This window comes from Balearica regulorum, chromosome 2 (genome assembly GCF_011004875.1).
Source record: "Balearica regulorum gibbericeps isolate bBalReg1 chromosome 2, bBalReg1.pri, whole genome shotgun sequence".
NCBI lineage: Eukaryota > Metazoa > Chordata > Aves > Gruiformes > Gruidae > Balearica > Balearica regulorum.
This window is the reverse complement of record NC_046185.1, coordinates 48,071,850-48,093,943: the sequence shown is the minus strand read 5'-3', so window position 1 is coordinate 48,093,943 and position 22,094 is coordinate 48,071,850. Positions and strand designations below refer to the sequence as shown.

Genomic DNA, 22,094 nt, shown 5'->3' with positions numbered 1-22,094 from the left:
CATTCTGCTTTCTTAGAGTCTTCCAATCTCTAGAATTGAAGCAGACTTTCCCTCAAAATAAATTTCACAAAAAAAAGGCAATTCACCAATTTCACAGATAAATGAGGGTATGGAAACTGAAAGAGGGTGCAATTTCCAATAGCTCTCAAAATTTAGAATTTCCAGCCTCAAGTCTTTTCCTTTACTATCAATACTTCACATCAAGTTGAGGATGTGGCTTGTAAACTAGGTATCAAAAGACATAGAATTATGCAATTTATCATCAACATAAAAAAAATCAACATACTACAACAACATCAGTTACTAATCCTCATGAAGTTTCATCAGTCTTTGGTATAGCAGGACCAAAGTCCTCACTGCATGCTGAACTTTAGGTACAATAAATTACTCATGTTTAAATAGGGCAATGCATACATGCTTTGAATTAAGTATGTACTCAAAGGCTTTAATGGCTTAGGGTCTTAATTGGGAGGAGTTTAATCTTCTCAGCTCTCAAGATCAGATCTCATTTAGTATTATTCACAATGTCTTAACCCTTGGAAAGCTGGAAAAAAAAAATTTTTAGAATATTCCAGCCATTTTGACTGAAATATGAAGCACTGCGTTTCTGGGCAAAAAACCAAGACACCTTTCCTCAAAACCATTTTTCTTAAAACTTTCGACAACTTCATGAACTCTATGCATTAAGCAATAAATAAAAACAGAAGAAGCCAGGAGGACTAACTTCAACATAAAGGTATACATTAGTACTAACATTATAAATAAGTTCTAATATGTATTCAACCAAGTGTAACAAGTCAGTATGTCAGTTTTGTAACAAGAAGACCTCAGCTCATCAGATGAGCTATTAACACAACCAAAGCATGAGTATTTTCTACATTAAAATCATCTAATGATTTAACACAAGTTCAGAAGAATTACAACACTAGGAAACATTAACTTAATAAAGTTCAATCACTCTTTAAGCATTATATAAAACCAAAACTATTTGATAAATCTGAAGATTCAGTAAAAGCAATGACTCAAAACTGATCAACTCTGAGTAATTTTAATACATGTCATGAAGTTGAAATCAAAGTTAGAAGCTTTACAGTGAATTCCAGTTTAAGTTCGGAAAAATACAATATCATGACATACCACTAATGTTGAGATCGTAATCTCCAGCTGTGATCACATTAGCTACTAGTCCTTCAGCAGGCTGACTGACAGACACAACATCATTCAAGAGTTTTCGAATGGCACCAGGCTGAGGTGGATGAGTAATAATGTTGTTGACAGCAATCTTCAAATTTTTAATTATGTGAAGTTGATTATTAGGATCTCTCATGTGAACTGAAAGAAAAAAAAAAATATAGGCTTTGTTGAGGAGTATAACAGAGTTAAAATGGTTACCATAAATTAGTGTTTCTCCAACAGATCCTTTTATTTCTTTAAAGATTACTTTTTTCACTAAACCTCTCCATCATCTATTTTAGATCACAGTCCATAATACTCAAGTATCAAAACTGGAGTGTGGGGAAGGCAAGAATGAAAAATTACTTTATGTTCAACATTAGACTTATCTCGGCAGACTGATGAAAACATAGCATCTTGGCTTCTAAGAATATCCACTCAGAGTAACAAAGCACTCAAAATCCATACCCTCCACTACTGCACTCCCTTCCTTGTGGAACGTACTCAACTTGCACAGAAAGCCTAAAGCAACCACATAGGGATGTCACACAACATCTCATGTTCCAAGGAGTCAGCAGTTTCCAAGAAAACCCCAGTATACAATAGTAGCATTCAAGAAACTTGACAGGAGTAAAATACTATTAAGTTCATCCAAAATGAACATATCCTTTTATTTTTTAATACTACAGTCCGAGTTTGTTTGGGTTTTGTTTTAAATAAACGGTTTTAGAACTTCTCTGTTCTCCAAATGGCATCACACAACTGGTTTATCTTATAAGAATGTTATTGTTACATTTCTTGAGTGACAAACTTCTGGTTAAGATTAATAAATTGAAAATAAAAGTCAATGTTAGTAATACCAGCATTCCCAATTCACTTTTAAATGCTTGTTTAAAAAACAGAAAAAGTCTTATGAGTATTAAATACTAGTTTCACAATTATCCATGAGAGTTTTGTCTGACAAATAGTGGATTATTGCATGCAGCCTCAAAAAAAAATCCCAACAATGCAGTGAAAGTGTCCATGGATCTACTGCTTACAACAGAACTACAAACAGCTGGTAAGCGTGTAAGTTGTTGGTGTGGAGAGGTTGCTTAATTAGAAAAAGTGAAGCAGACTTACCAATGAAAATAATATTCAAAAAAAGAAACAGATGTGAAAAGGGTGGTATCAGCCTTATGTTATTAGCACTCAGTAACTTAAACTGTTTTGGCATTGTGTTACTTATCCAAAAATTTCTTTCCTGCCATTAAGGCCAACTTCTCCAAGAAAGCCATCAGAAAGAAACCACCACCAAAGAAAGAGTCCCAAGCCCATGCAAGGAGGTCAATACCAAGCCTAAAGGACAAGGCAGCAGCAAAGTCCAGCAAGATGATTAATGAACAATGGTATTTAACTGAAAGTTAAAGTTGAAATTCCATATGACTGACAGCTATACACAGGGTACCTTTATTTTCTATATGTTTAAAAAACTATCATCCCAGGCAAAATTCACTTTTTTCTCTAATGACATGTGATTGCTTTTATTCCCTAAGTCCCTGGTTTTGTTTTGCTGGTTTTGTTGTTTTCAAAAAGTCTCAGTCTCCTGTAGAGCAGAAAGTGATTAATCACAAAAAAGGTAGTAGGTTTTTTTGTTGGGTGGGGTTTTGGTTTTTCAGGTTTTTTGGGGGGTTTGGGGGGGTTTTGGGGTTGTTGGTTTTTTTTTCCACACACACTTGTGTGTACTGGTCCACCTTTCTACTTAAGGTCTAGCCCCGATCTTTTCACTAAACTTTGATTGGGCTACAGCCTCTTTAGTATCTTACAAAGTTAGATTTTACCATAAGGAATAATTTGAGCTTCACATGATTTGTAAATGCAGAGCTCCCTTTGTCCAATCTTTGTGAAACTTGCTCCCTCAAGCCATCTGTTTTTTTTTAAAAAAAAAAAAGTATTCATGACATTTTCAACAGATATTATAATTCTGGATTTGCTATGATCTTTCACATCATTTCCCCTATTTCAAGCCACAAGCACCACCAAGCGAGCCAGGCTAAGTGCAAGCAGGACACAGTGAGTACAGCTACCTAAGACATCTGGTGCTACCACGTGCCCCACAGCACAGCCCTCAACTCCTTTGCATTTTATTTTCACAAACTACTGCACAGCATATAATGGACAGCACAAAGAAAAATCCTTGTTCTTCTCCTCGTCTTGCAACTAACCACAAAATTCACACCATAAAGGTCTGAAACAGAGTCTTCTGTTCCCTCCAGCCTGGAGAACACCCCACACCTTTTCCACAAGGCTTTTCAGAAGTACTACGCAGCCCGAGCCAGATCACACTAGATGTGTTTACAGTCCATCTCAGCCGTTAAAGCAGATTTCTATCGCAGTCCAAGTCTAGACTGGCATAGTTCTACCCTCCTCAGTCACACATTCACTCCCAGCCTCTAGCCAGCACTGACGCTCATGGGAAAACAGTATGAAGCAGCTTAGAGAACTGATCCTGCCCAAAACGACTTAAAAATCTGTACTTTTTTTTCAGCTATAAGTTTCAGATTGAACTGCATCATGCAGCTGTATCAACACGGAGAAGGGCAACGTGCTAACTAAACTTAATTGGTCCAGTTCAGCATTTCTATCAGAAAGCTGAAGGGGGGGAATTTTTTTCCCCATCTTATCATATAGGTAAGTTATCAACCCTACTGCCACGTGATTACGAAAAGATCAAATGTAGAGGAAGTGGGAAGGACAGACAACTAAGAAATCAGTTTGCCTTTACCAGTGCACCTGTAACACAAACTCATCCTTGGTGTCTCTCCTAAAATATAATGAATAATAATATGAAGAATATAATAATGAAGAACAAATGTATTTCCATACAAGACACACATGACATTTCTGACATATGTGCAATCCTAAGGACTGACATAAAGGACATACTTGGAACCCCACAAAGCTCTTGCCTTAATCCCTACTAAAAAATTTCTAGTGTTTCCTTCAAGTGTTCATAAGATCATTTCAGAAAGTGTTTTGCAAGAAACAGTAGCAGTAATGTATACTAGAACAAGATCTTTCTCATCACATATTGAGAATATTCAGATGTTGACTAAAATACTCATGAACAAGGAATTCTTAACATCAGACTAAGCTCATCAAATCAGCATAGCATTCCCATAATATCTCCTTACTTTCAGCACATATTTAAGAATCAGATACAGTTATCAGAAGCTCCCCCTTTTTAAGACATAAACCACTTTGGTTTAAGAGTCAACAAGGCTATCTTCAAGTGACACTTGCTAGTTGAGGTGTATGCTGTAGTTCTCCCTCCCACCAAAACAGTATTAGCTCAGACAGTATTTTTCAAGATTCTTAAAAACAGGATGCTATTTTAAAGAAAACCTACCTATACATTACATATATGTTAAATTAGGTATCAACTGTTACTGACAAACACAATAGTTAAGAAAGACTGCCACCTCGAGAATAAATCTGAAAGTATAAAATCTACAACATACTTTTGTTTCCTTTACCAAAGGAAAAATGGAAGTTTGAGAAGAGTTTTGTTTTCCTCTTAAGTAAAGACTTACTGGGACAGTAAAGTGACTTACTTAGCCAAGAAATTAAAGATTACAGCAAGAAGGATTTTGAACCTGGGCTCAGGATTTCCTACCATCACAATTTGCTATATTGCAAGGGTATTTTTGGCTAGACCAACATTAGCAAGTTGCTGATAGGCAGAAGTTGATGAGTGGATTAACACTGATTAGTGCAGAATCTCCCCCCTCTACATCTGCATTATGTATGTTTGTGGGGTTCTACTTGAAATTAGATATAACCTGAGCTCCTTGGACAAGAAGCATGTGGTTTAACACTACGTGAAGAATCAAGTAGTGGTCTGGTCCTTCGCACGTTAGGCAGAGACGTGAAGGCCAATTGATACATGCATAGTCCAAAGCTCAGCTTAGTTCCTATCAACTGTTTTGCACCTAAATCAGGAGATTTGTTTCATAACTGCGCTGCTTCCATCAGCAAGAACACCGATGAACATACACCCTTCAGCAGGCTCATAAGCTATGTAAATCTTAAACTTTAGAGAAAAATCTGTATTGGAACAGGACTCTAAAAATGCAGTAGCAAACCAGTGATTGACCTCTTCAAATTATAGAAGAGTTCAGGAAGTAGCGCGCGTACTTCAAAGTTTTGCACAAGTACACGGGACAGCTTACTTGTAAAGTTATTAAACACTAGTCAATCCAATTTTACATTACAAATTCAATGAAATAGCCATTAAGTAAAGACAGAAGTATTAATTAAAAAAAAGACAGCATTTCATGCTCCTTTAAGAAAAACTGTGCTTAAAAGTGAAGACATCAAACCAGTCATAAATAGTGAAACACATGATTGTTAAGGCATGTGCAGGTACACACATTCTGCTGTACCACAATCAGATCATTAATCATGCCTTCTCTTCTTAACAGGACATGAAAAGCACCATGGAAAAATTTTACTGCTAAGTCTGGTCAAACCTATTAAGGTAGAGGAATTTAAGAACTTATCCTATGTTTCCAGATCTTGTGCACAGGATACAACTGACAGTGTCACTACGCAATAGTGTTTGTGCAGACTGCAACAAACATGTTTCCCTGTCACAGCTCCACAAATTCTGAAGCTAGAGAAACCGCTTACCGTTATACAAACTCATGAGAAATTTTTTTGCACTGAACCACTCTTCTGCCTGAAGATGCCAAGTACTGCCTTCCCTACCCTCATGCAAGCTGGCTTTCACCACAAGAAGTTACATACAGCATGTAGCAATGTTTTTTTCCATGAAGCTAGAAGAGGAAGTGAAGCTTGGAGTGAAGAACTGCAGTCAAGCTCGCGGCCTGTCGTATCAGCATACAGAGTAGTGCAGCAACAAAACCCGCTGTACCAAGCTTCAGCTTCTCGGTTCTTTGACCCTCAGGTGAGGTTTTCGAACAGGATGGTTCAGATTGCAGAAGTTAGGCAGCCTACACAGAACAGCAAGGATGCCCTTTCTCAAAGGCTCGTCACAATGGCCACAGCTGCAAAATTAGGAAATTAAAACTGTATCACAGTGATTTAGATGCAGTTCACAAGGGTGTTCATTACTACATGGCAGAGCTTACAGGAGACCAATTACAGAAACGTCCAAAATTACTGTCAAATTATGACAATCAAACAGTGGAGCTTTCCTTCACAGTTTTTTTTAGAAGTCGAGGCAGTATCAGTCTCTCAAGCAACAAGCTCAAAGTCTTACGATATATCAAGGGAGGGAGTCTAATCTTTAGCCATAACTAACTCCTTTATTAAAAGAGGGTGAAGAACAGCTTAGTTTATAAGCATTGACATAACACTGAGGTCTCCATTTACACAGGGAACACTGAGGATGATTCAGGTCTGCAAGTTCCTTAAATGTTACAATAGTTGGAACAAAAAGAGTTACACCTAGGTGACAACTGAATTAAGTATTGTTCAGATCGAATGCTTCATTTTGAATAGTCTGCCTGGTTTTGTTTGCTAGATGCATTCTGAAGGCCTTTCACAAAGAACCTAGAGAGATATGTAAGTAACTTCAGAATTCCAAGGATGTGAGCTTCTGCATTTATTATCTCTGCTACATTCCCACATAGCTCATGAGTGTTGCTAAACAAAGGGAAAAACATTTATAAACAAGTTATGGTTAGTAAGTTATTAAGACTTGCCACAGAATAAAGGCAGATTTTAACATATACTAGCTTTTAAGTTGGTGCCATTAATTTTTTAAATAGCAGTGCAAAATTCTAATTCAAGTGACAGGACAAGCTTCATTTTCCTGCACTGCTTCCTCAACACATGACATGAAGAGACTGAAGTCTGAGCTAAGTGTCTGTCAGAAACCAAATCTGACAAATGTGACTTCATTGCTATTCTGACAAGCAGTTCTGTTCTGATTGCTGTTCTGCAAGCAGTGGCTTGAAAAGCATAGCTTAAAGGTTTTTTTTAAAATTCAGATAGTCACTTAAAGTAAAAGAACCCTATCTTTAGGGTTCTTACAGTTTGGGGATTTTTCTCTTAAGTGGTCAATTTCCAGTTTTGTTTGTACTTTACATGGTCATTTCACTTATGCCACATAACCAGCTCGATTCCCACCTTCTCTTTGCACGGGTCTTACCCACAGAAAGATCAACAAAAAGAAGTACATAGGATAAAACCACAGGCGAGTGAAAGCAAACATTTGCAACTGAAATTACAATTAGTGTTTCTGAAAGACTGGCCATACTTTCAACGACTGAACACTTTACTAACAGCCTTACCACACATGTGAAATCCAGAAAGATGTACAGCAGGAGTCAGATACGATTATTAGCCAGATAATAGCAATGTTGTTTAAAAAAGAAAAAAAAAATTAGTTCGGAAGTGCTAGATTTAGAGACACCTTTCTCTTCAGCTGTGTGCTCTATGATGTCTCCAGGAGGAACCTAACTTCCAAGGTTCCACAGAGAAGAACAGATGGAATTAAAGAGACTTAGCAGCCACCTGGGGCCACCCGGCAAACGCGTACCTCCGCAGAGCCCGGCACAGCTCCAGGTAACACCCGACCGAGCGGCCGCCGCCACGGACCGGGGGAAGGGGTCTCGCCTCCCGTCTCCGCTCGGCTCAGCCTCGCCAGGCAGCACGGCAGAGCAGGCGCGGAGACAACCGCGGCGCCAGGCCGGGCGGGACCCCTCGCCCCCCGGGCGGAAGGGAGCGGCGGCACCGCCTTCCCCGCCCCGGGTAAACAAGCTGCGCGCCCCGCTCCGCTCCCGGCACCGACCTTCCGAGGTGAGCCGGCAGAAGGGCTTCACCAGCTCGGCGAAGCTCAGGTTGTTCTTGCGGGTGAGCCTCTCCGCCTCCTCACTGCACAGCGCGGCCACCAAGGGCACGAACGAGTCCTGGATGAACTCCTGCACCGACTGCACGCACTGGGCCATCGCCGCCGCCGCCGCCGCCCGGGGGGCCGAGCCGGCCCCGCCACCTTCCTCTACTCTTCTCTGCCCGGCTCCGCTGGCTTCCCGCCTCGTCCGCCCGCCGCTGGCCTCTCCGCAGCTCCCGCTCCGGCCGTCTGGCCCCGACGCCGCGGTCACCGACCACTCAGCAAGCGGCCAAGGCCGCCATGTTGCACATCAACAGAGCCCCTTGGGTAGCGCCCGCTCCCGGCGGCCCCCGCGCCCGCTCATGTGATTGGTCGAAAGGGGCGGTGCCGGGGTAGGGCGCGCACGGGCGGAAGCGGCTGAGGAGGGGGAAGCGACGGTGGCCGGGCGGGGGCGGGTTTGAGTGTACCTGCCACAGCCCCCCCGGGCCCTTGGTGACTTCCGAGGGAGTGGGCGCGGGGAGCCGCCGTCAACTGCCGCCAACGGCCTTCGCCTCGCTGAGGCGGCGGACAGCTGCCCCCGGCCCGGGGGGTCGGCCCTGACGCCGGAAAGTTGGTTTGCGGCAGGCCGAGGGCTGGCGTTCGGTTCCCGGTCCCAGCTGCCGCGCTCTTCCTGCCCGCGTCGTGGCCGGGGGTGACAGCCGCGCCGCCGGGCAGGCCGCTCGCCTCACCCCGCACGCACACACCCCTGCCGCGGCTGGGCAGCCGGGCGGCTTTTCGGCCAGCGGAGGGACTGCTTATTAAACGAGGTGCAGGAGGAGGGAGAAGTTGGATCAGCCAGGTTAACACCCCCCCCCCAAAAAAAAAAAAAAAGTTCTCGAGTTTTATTTTCAAAAAATAGCAATTATGGTTAAAAAGTGAAGAATTGTTTGGGGTTTCTCTGGCAGACCTGTCACTGCTTAATTATATGCATAAAATTAAAATCGTGCAAAGTAATTTTTGAGATCCACCTATTAATGCATGATAATATAGAGAGGCCTGCTTTTACATTTGTAACCTAGGTAAGGAAGTGATATGAAAGGAAGACAACAGTGGTGGTCAGTGACAATTAAGAACAAGTAATTTTGAATATGTTCTTTACAAATGGAGTACTGTAGTAGGGTTGGGTTTTAACATGCTGTCAGGGACAGTCCTTAGGACAGGGCTTGTAAACATCACAAAAAAGCCCTTACGTTTTTGGAAATCAAGGCTTAGCAAGGCTATAGTAGAACATGATTTCAACAGTAAGGTTTGAAAATAATTAGCTGATTTGTGAGTATTTGGCGGGCCTGTCAAAGGCAGGAAGTTTTTGCAAATTACTGAAGTGAGCCAGGTAATTACAGGAGAGAGACCTTATTCTGAGGGAAGACTTAAAACATGAGCTCAATCCTTCCTAAATGCAAATGTCAAAAGGAGAGGTGATGTTATATGTTGGTTTCAGTGGGAGATCACACATTATTTTTTAGATGCGTGATTTACAAAGGCCTAAGAAGCCAAGCCTCATTTCTCCCACTGCCAGAAGTATTCGTTACATGCTACTGATTTCCATGCTAAATCTTCATCTATAAGAACCTTTAAAAAAAAAGCAAAAGGAAGATGAGGTTATTTTTATAGTTGATAACACAGAATTAATACATCCTAGTTGAAAACCAAGTAAAACTCGGAAAATCTCGTCGTCTTCCCTAACAAATTCATTAATTTGGAAATTAGTGTTAACTCATTCATCTACATCAGTTGGGTCAGCCACTTCCTCTCTGAATTAAAAATTAGTTATTAATTCAGTGTAGGCAGTAAGAAAAAAACTAATAGGCCATCCGACTCGCTGTTTTTCATTTTTTCAAGATTGAGTCCAGAGAATGTTATCCAAAAGCTACTAAATAATAAAAAAAAATATTTTGGCTTGACTAGATTTATAGAAAAAGTTGAAGGCCAACATTCTGCAAATATTTATAGCATATCCACATTTAGAAATTCCCCAGTGCTATTCCAGCTAATGTTTTCACAGATATTTTAAAGTATGACCTCCATACAGATGCTTTGGAACAACAGTGCTTCTCCCCCATTCCTCTTGTTGCATTACTCCAGAACAGTACACAAATTACATCTGGTAGATTGAAGTAGACCAGAAAAACTCCCAATCCTGTTAACACATGGCTTGACATTAAAAATTATTTTAAAAATTCTGACCCTCATTATGCTTTTCTGGTTTCTATTTTCATTTATTTGTTGCTCTCAAAACAGGCAATGTGTAGCTACTGGCAATCTTCAGTAGCTGTTACAGAGCGAAAACTCATTTTTGTTGCTTACACAGGGCAAAGCTTGTAAATGCTTTGATGTTTTGGTTTTTTGAGTTTGTTTTTTTTTTAATTATAGCAGCTCTGCATTCTAAACCTATATTTGTGTGCTCAAAATTTATTCTCTGTGTATGCAAACACAGAATCACCGAATCACAGAATGGTAGGGGTTGGAAGGGACCTTTGAAGATCATCTAGTCCAACCACCACCTGCTAAAGCAGGATCACCTAAAGCAGGTTGCACAGGATCACGTCCAGGCAGGTTTTGAATATCTCCAGAGCAGGAGACTCCACAACCTCTCTGGGCAGCCCGTGCCAGTGCTCGGTCACCCTCACAGTGAAGTTTTTCCTCATGTTTAGATGGAACTTCCTGTGTTCCAGTTTGTGCCCATTGCCCCTTGTCCTGTCACTGGGCACCATTGAGAAGAGTCCGGTCCCATCCTCTTGACATCCACCCTTTAGATATTTATAAGCATTGATGAGATCCCTTCTCAGCCTTCTCTTCTCCAGGCTAAACAGACCCAGCTCTCTCAGCCTTTCCTCATACGAGACATGCTCCAGTCCCCTCGTCATCCTTGTAGCCCTCCGCTGGACTCTCTCCAGTAGTTCCCTGTCTTTCTTGAACTGGGGAGCCCAGAACTGGACACAGTCCTCCAGATGTGGCCTCACCAGGGCAGAGTAGAGGGGGAGGATAACGTCCCTCGACCTGCTGGCCACGCTCTTCTGAATGCACCCCAGGACACCATTGGCCTTCTTGGCCCTGAGGGCACACTGCTGGCTCATGGAGAGCTTGTTGTCCACCAGGACTCCCAGGTCCTCCTCTGCAGAGCTGCTTCCCAGCAGGTCTACCCCTAACCTCTACTGGTGCCTGGGGTTATTCCTCCCTAGATGCAGGACGCTACTCTTGTCCTTGTTAAACTTCATTAGGTTAATAAAAGATGTACACGTTTTCTTTTTACCCAGTATTAGGAATTTGGTCCTTAGAATTTCTCTCTTGTGACAGTTCTCTCCCAGTATGACACTGTCCAAAGGACTGGTCCTGTCACACTAGTTTCCTACAGCTCGGCTGTCTTGTGGGCCGTGCAGTGTTTTCCTATGACGGAGAATCTTTGATGCAGCCTCTGACTTGCCTGCCCTACTAAGGAGGGATAAACAACTCCATCTTCAATGAACACAGCAGCTCAGGTTGTTGTAGCCCATATCTGTTGCTAAAAATAGTGTAGTCAAAGAGGATTCGAATAACATCTTTATTTACAAGGCAGAAGGCACATTAGAAGGAATATAATATAAGATATCATCCCTAATTGCTTGTACCATTCCCAAGCCTGGCAATGTGAGCACAAAATTTTGCTTTTAAAGTCTGACGGTGTACAAATAGATAGGACAAATAGTGGACAGAAGTACAAAGGGATAATACAAAGTCATGAATCCGTGCTTTAACCATATGAATTATTTAACTGAAAATACTGCTTATAGCAGAGGAAGAGATGGATGAAACAAAACAGCAGATAAACACAAGTGAGATTGCGCAGTACAGAGTGGGAGGGGGAGGCCTAGTCAGAGGGAATAGAAAGAGAAGAAATAGTAAGAAAGTGTATTGAATAGACCAGAACAAAAACGTCACTGAGACAGAAAAATATGTTCATGGTTTCAGTTGTAAAGAAATGGAACATAACTGTACAATTTGGAATGTAAACTGCTTGTCTTCTACCCCTCTGCTGCTTCCCTGCTGCTGGCAGGAGTGCTTTCTCATTCCCTCGGGCCGGAAGCTTCCTGAACTTACAAGTTCTGTGATTCCTTTGTGCACATCACGGAGCCACAGAGCTTCGGCCTTCTGCTGAACTGAGCTGCTGCTGAGGAAGTTTATTTGAAAGGTTGTTTTCACCTGTTAATAAAATTATTGTGTAGGTTTAAGACAGAGGGAAAAGAATGTAGAATTGCAAATGCTGCAATCTGAAGTCAAATCCAATGCTTTAATTTGCAGTTACTGAAGTATGTCTGTTTCCCTGTAAGTTAGTTATGAGTTAAACTATATCACTGAAAGTTTACATCATGGACTCCCAGCTCCCTGCAAACTTCAATGGCACATTTGAGTTTTTGCTCAGTTCAAGCTTCTGCAGAGTTACAGAAACGATGTTTCGCACAGCAATTCGCTCCGGCACAACTTGAAGTGAGATTATAAGATTTGGCTTCACCCAAGAAGCTACATATTGGGAGGGGAGGAGGGAGTTGGTTGCTTGAGGTTTTTTTAATAAACCACACTGATAGACAAACAAATCATTGCAAGTTAGGTACCAGTGTAGGTTTACAGTCAGTTGTCATGTGGTAACTCCTCAAGGTTAATCTGGGAACCTGATTTCTCAATTTTTGGATATGCTCATGGCCTTCACAAGCCTCCTGGACAATGTGATCCTCTGTGTTAGCTGTTCTGCACCAGCGTCACTAGCATGGAAGGTGAATTGCTGCCAGAGTCAGGCCGTGGTGTCTGAGGCTGTGGTCCCTGCAATCTGCCATGCACAAGTAGCCCTCTGAGTTTCACTGCCTTCCATAGATCAGGAAAAGCTCTTGAAATGCTCTTCTGCAGCTTGCAAGATGAAGAAGAAGCAACACACATGAACAGGAGAAAGAACAACTCATCCTGTGCTGAATCAACACACATTTTCCCAAAAGACAAGGAAAAAAACACTTCTGAAGGAAGATTTTGCACAATAAGGCAGTAAGAATGGTGCCAGGGCCTCAAGTAATGTACCAAGCCCATGGTGGCTGAAGCAGAAGGTCAAATCTGCAGCTACAAGGGTGAAACAGTCAGGTTTGCCCTGCCATGCCTACGGCTGAGTCATAAAGAAGAGTAGATGGTAGTAGGTGGTCAATCTTCAGGGCTTCTGAGTCAACAGGATGCTCTCCTTGCCAACTCGGGGATCCCGATGCCTTTGATGGGCATGGGATGGGAATGCATGGTCATGCTGTTCTCCTTCAGGCATGGTAATACAGCTCCTCCGGTGAACAGCTCCCGGTACCTCGAGAGAGCTAGGAAGAGCTGGTAGCTCTTGATCATCCTGCCATGGGTGGGATTTCCAAGGTAACAGTTCTCTAGAACCTATCTTTTGTTCCCCATAGAAGCAGCCATCTACCGTGCCCCTGACTCCACCCAGGATTAATGGCAATCTTTTGTTCTTTGATGTACTTCCCCAAGGCTTTTAAGTTAAGAGCCTCTATTTGTTAACAGATATAAATCTAAAAAGACTCCATAAGAATCAATGCAAGTTTTTCATATAAATATGGGGTCTGCACATAAAAAAGAGAGAGAAGTAGAAGAAAAGAAGAAAGGAAGGAAAGCAAGCGGGTCCAAACTCAGCACGGGCGACCTTAGCTCCACTCACCACAAAACTTCAGGACAGGTATAATTCTTCTCAAAGAATTATACCTGTCCTGAAAGTGAAGCTTGCTCGCTCTCTTTCTCTCTCTCTCTCTCTCTCTCACACACACCTACACACACTCTCTCACACACTTCTTTTTTCGTAGTGATCTCAGAGACTTCTACCTTAAATCACTCATCCTTGCTATAAGTTTTCTTAAACTGTAGTTGGACAATCCTCCAGGTTCTGGGGGACCTTTTGTCAGAGGAATTCCTGGGTGTGTAGCCCCCACTTGATGACATCAAGTCATTAAATTAACACAGGACTGACTAACGAACTGATTCTTAATGTGTAGGCACCATTTGAACTAATTTCCACAAATCAGTTTCATTTTTGCACTCTTGAGTGTACCTGTGGCTCTTAGTCACATGCAAAAGCCCTACACGTAACTTGGCCCTGTATCAACATATATACTGGAGTACATGGCTTAGTATGTGGGTAGTACACAGCTCAGACTTGTAGGCAGTCAAAAGCCAGTAAGTTTGTGCCATATGGATGCGAAGCAAGCTGTGGTTACAGTACACGTACACAGAAGTGTAGACAAATGCATGAAAGTATGAAATAAAACCAGTTTCATTCCTTAGATTCCACTCTGTTTTCTCTGAGCTTAGCTGTCAATTATGTTAAATTTCAGCAATCTAAAGAAAAAAATAATTAATTGGGGCAATAATTAAAGAACATAAATGTGGAGACATCTGGGGTTGTGAAAATGCATTTTCAAGTGGATTTGTGATTTCAGAACTTTTCATGATGTAGTCATGAACATAGTACATCTGTTCACCTGAGATAAGTTCACATGAAAATCCTCTGAAATCAGAGAAAAAAGGCTTTTCCTTGCTATGCCATGAAAATAAACAGTATTTTCTGTCTAAAATAAAGTTCTCTTTTTTTATACCATGCAATATAGCAAAAGACTAAATAAATCCTGACCCAAAGCTACCTTTTTAGATTGGTTTGCAAAAAAATTACAGTGAATTAGTCTGTACCATGCCGTGTATGAAAACCGACGTTCCTGTAAGTCATTGCAAGGTGATTTATGAGCACACTCGGCCACCCGCTGGGGCGGGAGCTGGGGCCAATGCCGAGGCAGGCCTGTTGCCTGTGAAAGCCACAGTTGCCCACTGGACTGATGCCCTCCGGCCACCCCGGGCCACCACGGCCACTGCCGGCGGTGCTGCTGCCTGCTGGCACGGACGGCAGCAGGGTGGGATTGAGACACTATCACATCCTCGAGTTCCTTTTAATCTAGTTGAGTTGGAGACCAGATGCAATATTTCTAGCATATGGATTTTTGGTACTCCTGTCCACAGAGAAGCTACAAATTTTCACATTACCTGTGCAAGCTGTGTTGTTAAAAGATCTGAGATACTGACTTTACAACTTTTTGCTATTCAGTTGCATTTTAATATTTTGAGTCGAATGGCAACGTGCTTAATGCAGAGAAACTTGCAACGATATCTTAATACTAAATTTTTCTCATCTTTTTTTCTTAAAAGGGAATGGTGGCACATTATTGTTGTATTCAACTGGTTTTTCTCTTCTGCTTTTCAACTTATTGAAGTAATTACTCTTGGGGACAGAAGGAGAAGATGAAAAGGAGCCAAACAGTAGATTCTCACTTAGCAATCAGTGTTTTCTGATCTCACAAAGAGTCGTTTTCCTAGGTTTTTAGTTACGTAAATAAAGTGCTAAGTAGTGCAAAGTCATACTATAATAATAAAATGCCTTGGGATGATAACATCAGAGTTTTCCATTGTTCACTAGATATTACTCCAGGGGATAAAATCAATCTGAGATTTCCTGTCTTTTGTATGATTAGAATTGCCTCTGTCTTTCCACAAACAGGTTTCTTTTACCACCTTTAAGAGACCAAACAAAGCAAAAAGGCTAAATATACTTTTCTTCATAATTTAAAGGAATTAAATCTTTGAATGAACAGTGCAGATTTTCCCTGCAGAAGGTATTCTAATGATTAGAAACAACTAAGTAACCATAGAAAGGCCATCTCAAGCTTGCTGGAATTTGTCACAAGCATAAAGGAATTAATTCTGATCTGAATTATACCAGGAGTCACTGAATTTAGTGCACAAGACGTGCTTTTTCCTCTATATTTGTAGGGACATAGTCCTCAGCTTGGGAAGAGATGGGAGGCAAAGAGGACACGGAGTCAGAGTGCTCCCTTTCAGCAGCTTCCAGACAGCACAACGCCAACACGAGAGAGAAACATCCTCCCTGATAGGAACCAGAACCAAATGGATAATTATATTTTTGCTGTTTGGGAAAGAAGGGAAATGAAGGAAGGAAAAGGAGTGTGTTAGATTGAGTCTGACAGTGCTGGCTCCCAAATTGGAAAGCCATGACTGTAGAATAATCTCTTTTTCTTCCACGTCTTGTGTCCTGTACCAGCCATGGCACAGTAAAGTCCAGACTTTCCAACCACTTCCAAACAACCTGCTTGAATTTTTATGTTTAGTAATGCCATTTAATTCAGGAAGGTATTTCACATTGCAGCATAAATTACACACCGAAAGCAAGACATTGTCAAGTCAAAACAGAAGCTTTATTAAAATTAAACATTCCAGCTGAACTCAAGCAAAGTTGTTTTTCTCCCCAAATGCCAGTTGGTAGGAGATTTCAAAATTTCAACTTTTGTTTCAGTTTGAGGTGAAAAAAATTAATGAGGTCATTTCTTGAGGAACAGAAATTACCTGTTAGATCTACACCTACTATACTTCATCACAGTCATCATATACTCCTGAGCTGAGACTGGCAAAGAGGTGTAGTGCCTCTAATCTGAGTGCAGTCTGTGTGGCTACACCCTTTTTAAATAATTTAAAGGCTTTGCCATAGCTCACTTTCCCTCCTGCTCGTGCTACCCCTGGGGCCTCTCTTCTCTCTAGTTCACTTTCCAAAAGCCCAGCCTGGTAGAGCCAGCTGTCTGGATCCCTCAGCTAGCCGCTGCCTCGGGCTTGCCGGTCCCTTGCCAGTCCCTTGCCAGGGGAAGATTTTTCAGGGGAAAATGCAGTGTAGGTACACAGAAAATGGAATGTTCACTCAAGCATGCATTCTCACACAGGAAGCAAAAAAGAAAAGAAAATAGTTTGACTTGGTATGAATAATTTTTACTTCAAATTGACCAGGAAAGCAGTGAGTGCTGCTGGTCAGGCAATACTACATGAAAAAGCATGAGAAAAACCCGGGAGGCTAAAGCAGCAAACGTGGATTACTAGCTTACAAAGAAACACTGGGGAAAGAAGACCGCACCGGTGTACAGAGCTGGACCTGGAAGGGCGGTACTGCAAGGAAAAAGCATTGGACCCAAATCTCAGCTGAAGAGTCTGAGGGCAAGTGAAGGATAGGCAGGAGGGAAGGTCCCTGGGGCTGCAGTGGGGCGGTCAGGGAATCTGTGTGGAAGCCACGGCTACAGAGAGGATCAGAGCTGGAGGCAGATATGAGGAACTGAGGGAAATCAAAATACCAAAGGAAGTTTATAAAGTTATTTGGCTTTAAATAGATTATTTTCCTATATGTCAATAACAACAAATAAATTTCAGGCACTGGTTTTCCTTATTGTTGCTTTTCCATGAAGGAAGCATGGAAGCAAAGTAATTTCATAAATTATCAAAAACATTTTAAACCTTCTTTTAAACTGCAAACAATTAAAACCATCTGTGCTTATATGGCTTATCTTTTTAGCTGATTTCACAAGGGTTTTCCCTGGGGGAACTCTATAGTTCCTCAAGGTACAAGCAGAAGTTAGAGATTACACCATGATTTTATAAAACCAGTTTCATGGCAACGTATGCTGTCACCAGGCAGCATGTGTCTACTTCAGTTGACCTTACCCAATTACTTAATTTGATTACTCACTCTAACAAAGGTTAAAGCATTAATATTTTAGGAAGCTATAACAAATAATATCATTGTCAGAGATTACTTTCTCATGTAATAGTTTAATTAAAATTAGGTAAATAGATGAAGGGTCATCATGGAAGGAAGCTCACTTAAATTGAAATTCACATTTCAAGGCTACAGCACCGCTGCCTGACACACGTGCATGTTCTAGGGTCTCCCTTTGGGGAGTGGGAAATACTTGCCTCTTCTTGACTTGCATAAATGACAGGAAACTCATGCAAGGAAATCCTCTACAATCTTAGCATTTTTAATTAGGACAGGGGAAGAAGGAGGAAAGGCAGCTCAGTGTGCTCTTTTTAGGCCAGTCAACAAACATCCGTTGTTGTGCTTCAATATGTATTTTCAATCGTAAAACCGTGGGTTATGCGTGGGTGGGAAAATGCTGTTCAGCAGCAGTCTTCATTACATGCACGCTGAGGTTACACCAGGGGAAATGTATCCCAGAGCTTCTGCTCGGGAACCATCGCTCCATGTCTCATCCCCTTCGATTATCCCCATCTCCTTAATGCACTTTTGTGCAGATTATCTGTGGGCACAGGTTATCTGAAGTATGCTATGCCTTGACTGAAAGGACGGTGAAGCCACGTTAAGGGCCCGAGAGGGAAAACTGTTTTGTGTTTTATCATGTTATGATGTTCCCAGCTCTTCTCTCTCAAGGTTATGCTCGTATCCCTTCAACGGAGACTGCATTGTGTAAATATCATGGCTTCTGTAGCTGTTGCTGTTGCCAGCAGAGCTAATAAAACCAGCAAGCAGGCCAAGCTCAGCCTCTTCGAGTGATTGCCTGCCAGAGCCTTCTCATACGATATTTTTCTCTCTTTCCTTGGGTCTGCCCCAACAACCAGCCCGAAGACACCCTCCCCGTGGGGAGTGCCGGGTGAGGACGCCTGGTCCCGGAGCCCCCGGGGGTGCCTCGGCAGAGGGGGCTGGGGATGCTCTGCACGGACATTTGGAGCAGCCATGGCAGCTCGGTGTTCACTGGTGGGTCCAGGACCATTTCTGGGTGAGGTAGGGGAGAAGGTTCAAGTCTTGACAGCAGATCTGTCATTGGGCAGAGGCTCTAGCAAGTGCAGGTACCGCCAGACAGATTTATATATACATAGAGAAGATGACAATATTGTTTAACCTCTTTGGGAAATCAGTCTAAAACCTCATGAATGAGCATCGCTGTCACTCCAGAGCTTTAAATTTTTGTGACTCTCCAGAATACTTAGTTTAACAATGCTCAAAGCCCTCAAAAATAGAAAATAAAGAACTGACAAATACTGAAATTTTATACCTGAGTACTAAAACTGGTCTGATGTCAATCAACAAATGCCCAGCTTTGCCCTACTTGAACAGTGGTGTACTGCAACTATTTCTTTCACAACTGAGTAAAAAGTGCGCAGCACCCAGACAAACAACAGCTAAGCTACAAAGGGCTACAAAGATGATGAGGGGACTGCAGCATCTCTCGTATGAGGAAAGGCTGAGAGAGCTGGGACTGTTCAGCCTGGAGAAGAGAAGGCTGAGAAGGGATCTCATCAACGCTTATAAATATCTAAAGGGCAGGTGTCAAAAGGAAGGAGCCAGACTCTTCTCAGTGATGCCCAGTGACAGGACAAGGGGCAATGGGCACAAACTGGAACACAGAAAGTTCCATCCTAATATGAGGAAAAACTTCACTGTGAGGGTGACCGAGCACTGGCACAGGCTGCCCAGAGAGGTTGTGGAGTCTCCTGCTCTGGAGATATTCAAAACCTGCCTGGACATGATCCTGTGCAACCTGCTCTAGGTGATCCTGCTCTAGCAGGGGGGTTGGACCAGATGATCTGCAGAGGTCCCTTCCAACCCCTACCAAACTGTGAATCTGTGTAAGCTGAATTGTTTAATTCTCTCTCTTGATTAAGAAAAGAATAATTTATGAGTCACACTAAGCAGAGGTTTCTTCACTTGTTCTGCACTTAAGAGCAGTGAATCTAATGCAATAAATATCCTCATTGTCAACTTTTACTGTTCTTAATCCCATCAGAAGTCATCTGCCTTCACTGATAGCAGTGCTACCAGGGAAGCGCACGCTGCTTCTCCACCCTGCTGCTTGATTGTGTTCAGCCACTAGTTACTCTTCCAGAAGTACAGTACACATTTTTTTCCCCTAGATATATGAGATTGCACTCAGTTTTTTTAGGATTCACTTTCTTTGAATGGGCCCAATTTATCCTGGAATCCAGATCACACTGTGCGACGTCCATCGCCATCGTTGTTTATCACTTCATCTGTGCTTTTGCCATCTGCAAATACAGTTGCTTGGTGGTTTTGTGTTTGTTTCCAGATTAGTCATAAAAATATTACCTAAAGTCAAGTGTGTATGTTTTTGATGCTACTTTGTAAGATCTGTCATACAGCATTTCTTATTTCCTGAGTATCTTATTCATATTATATAATGCTAATTTATTTTAGTTTGAAGGCCATGAAAGACTAAGCTAAATACCCTACAGAAGTGTATTACATCAGCAGAGTTACAAAAACCAATTATATTTGTAAATCCATCAGAGTACAAACTGAGTTCAGCTTGCCGAGTCCTATTTCTAAAACCATGTTAGTGAGCATCCATATACTTTTATTGACTGAACTTCATCTTTTACATTTTATAACTGATGAGGTCAACCATGTCGTTTGAGTCCAGCATTGGAGGACTTCCATTGTTTGCTCAGAATTATTAACAATCATTAACAGCAAGACAGAAAACTCCTCAGCCAAGTCTTCTAGGATTATTGGGTGAAAGTTCTCTCTGCCTTCGTATTAGAATATTTATGCCTAATTAATGTGGTTTAATACTTACATTGTCATTATAAGCTGGCAAATTATCCAATACCCTGATCGGATATAAAGACATCCTTTCGGTCCTTACCAAATACTGTAGCTAACTGCCGAACACTTCTTTGCACCATTAGCACTCTCCTATCAATCTACGACTGAGTCTTCGCTGCTGTTTTACCTTCTTTTGTTTATACTTAGGATTTCCTTTTATTGTTCCTAGTTTTACCAGGCTTGAATTTTCTTTGGCTTCATTTGATAATTTTTATTGACATATTTGTGATTGCTATCTACTTTAACTACTGTCTTTCCTTCCTTCTCCAGAAAGGGGTTTTGATAAAATTGTTCATTTTAGTATTTAGAATATTGTGGAACACTTACCATGTAATGAAGTCTTCTGATACACAGCCTGATTTTCATTAATATTGTTAGGTTTCTCCTCTAATACGTTCTCAGATTTTCTTGTTTCTTAACTTTTTTTTTTCCCTCCAAGGAAACTAATCAGGCAGATGTAGACAATTTATCTGTATGTGTGCATCTAAGTAAATACATACACATCTGTAAATGCCTACTCAGCCATAAACGCATGCACACGAAACAGATCTTGGCTGAGTCTGTACTCTATCTGCCCTTATTTGATGTAATTGGTTGTGAGCGCTGATCTTCACGCTACCACAAGCTTCCAGCCTTGTGATCATTCCAGCCCTTCCCACCACTGTCAGGTCTCTGTGTGTGCCACCTACTCGGTACTGGAAAATTATCGTCGGTAATTCCTAAAATTTCTAATGCAGTTTTGCCACTGTCTTCATGCGACTTCCATTCTCCATACATCAACAATGACAATGACGTTTTTATTTTCACTTATTATTGACAGGCACTTAAGGGCTTATTTGGGGGTTTTATGTTTTTTTTTTAAAAAGCATTTTACTTTTATCCCTCATGATTTAATGTTTTCCATGCATTATTCATATACTTAAGCTTTTAAATGAGTATGTGATTTACCAGAAAAAAACTACATTTTCAGTCCCTGATTGATTTTCTGTAATAACCTTCACGCTTAATTATCTTAATGACATTTTATGACATTATATTATTAATGCAGTGATATGCAAAGAAATTAAATTTGGGCATGACTGAGATCTAAATCTTAACCAAGTGACACCAAACGTTACACAGCAATAGACAAAATTAAAGTTCAGCCAGTAGCATGGTATTACTATTTTCCTCGTGATTTATTTGATACTGAAGAAAACCAGTAACTGACAGAGGAAATTTGTTGACTTGGTTCTGACTGACGAGATTTCACATACGCTGGAACACACTTTGTTGCGGTTTCTATAACAATACGTATTGCTGTCCTGATTGTTGTGGTTTTTACCTAAGATGAGATATAATTCTTCTTAGATCTGCTTTTATTATTCATCAGTGGAGTAGCATATGAGTAAATAATAAGCACGGGAAATATTGCCATCCTTCTGTTGTCATGACATATTTGATTTGGCAAGTTAATAAGATGACTGTAAAAGCTGTTTATATGAGATAATTATCACTGCAGAGTATGGGCCCAGAAAATGGCGATATCTTCCTCCAAAACCAAATCTGTGATGGAAATTTCCAAGAAAATCA

General features: G+C 41.4%; 1 protein-coding gene across 4 annotated transcripts in view; it reads right to left on the bottom strand.

Moving 5' to 3' along the window:
* The window catches only part of TRAPPC8 (trafficking protein particle complex subunit 8), a 54,783-nt gene extending 46,402 nt beyond the window's left edge, over positions 1-8,381 (bottom strand). For 2 of the 4 annotated variants that reach the window (XM_075744180.1, XM_075744179.1), the window contains exons 1-2: positions 7,973-8,381; positions 1,138-1,332 (exon numbers count right to left, since the gene is read on the bottom strand). In XM_075744180.1, the coding sequence (XP_075600295.1) occupies positions 1,138-1,332; positions 7,973-8,129 (352 nt within the window). In that variant the 5' untranslated portion in view covers positions 8,130-8,381. The remainder of the gene's footprint in view (positions 1-1,137; positions 1,333-7,972) is intronic. The other 2 variants (XM_075744181.1, XM_075744178.1) reach the window with 2 other exon arrangements.
* Positions 8,382-22,094: the final 13,713 nt, after the last annotated feature.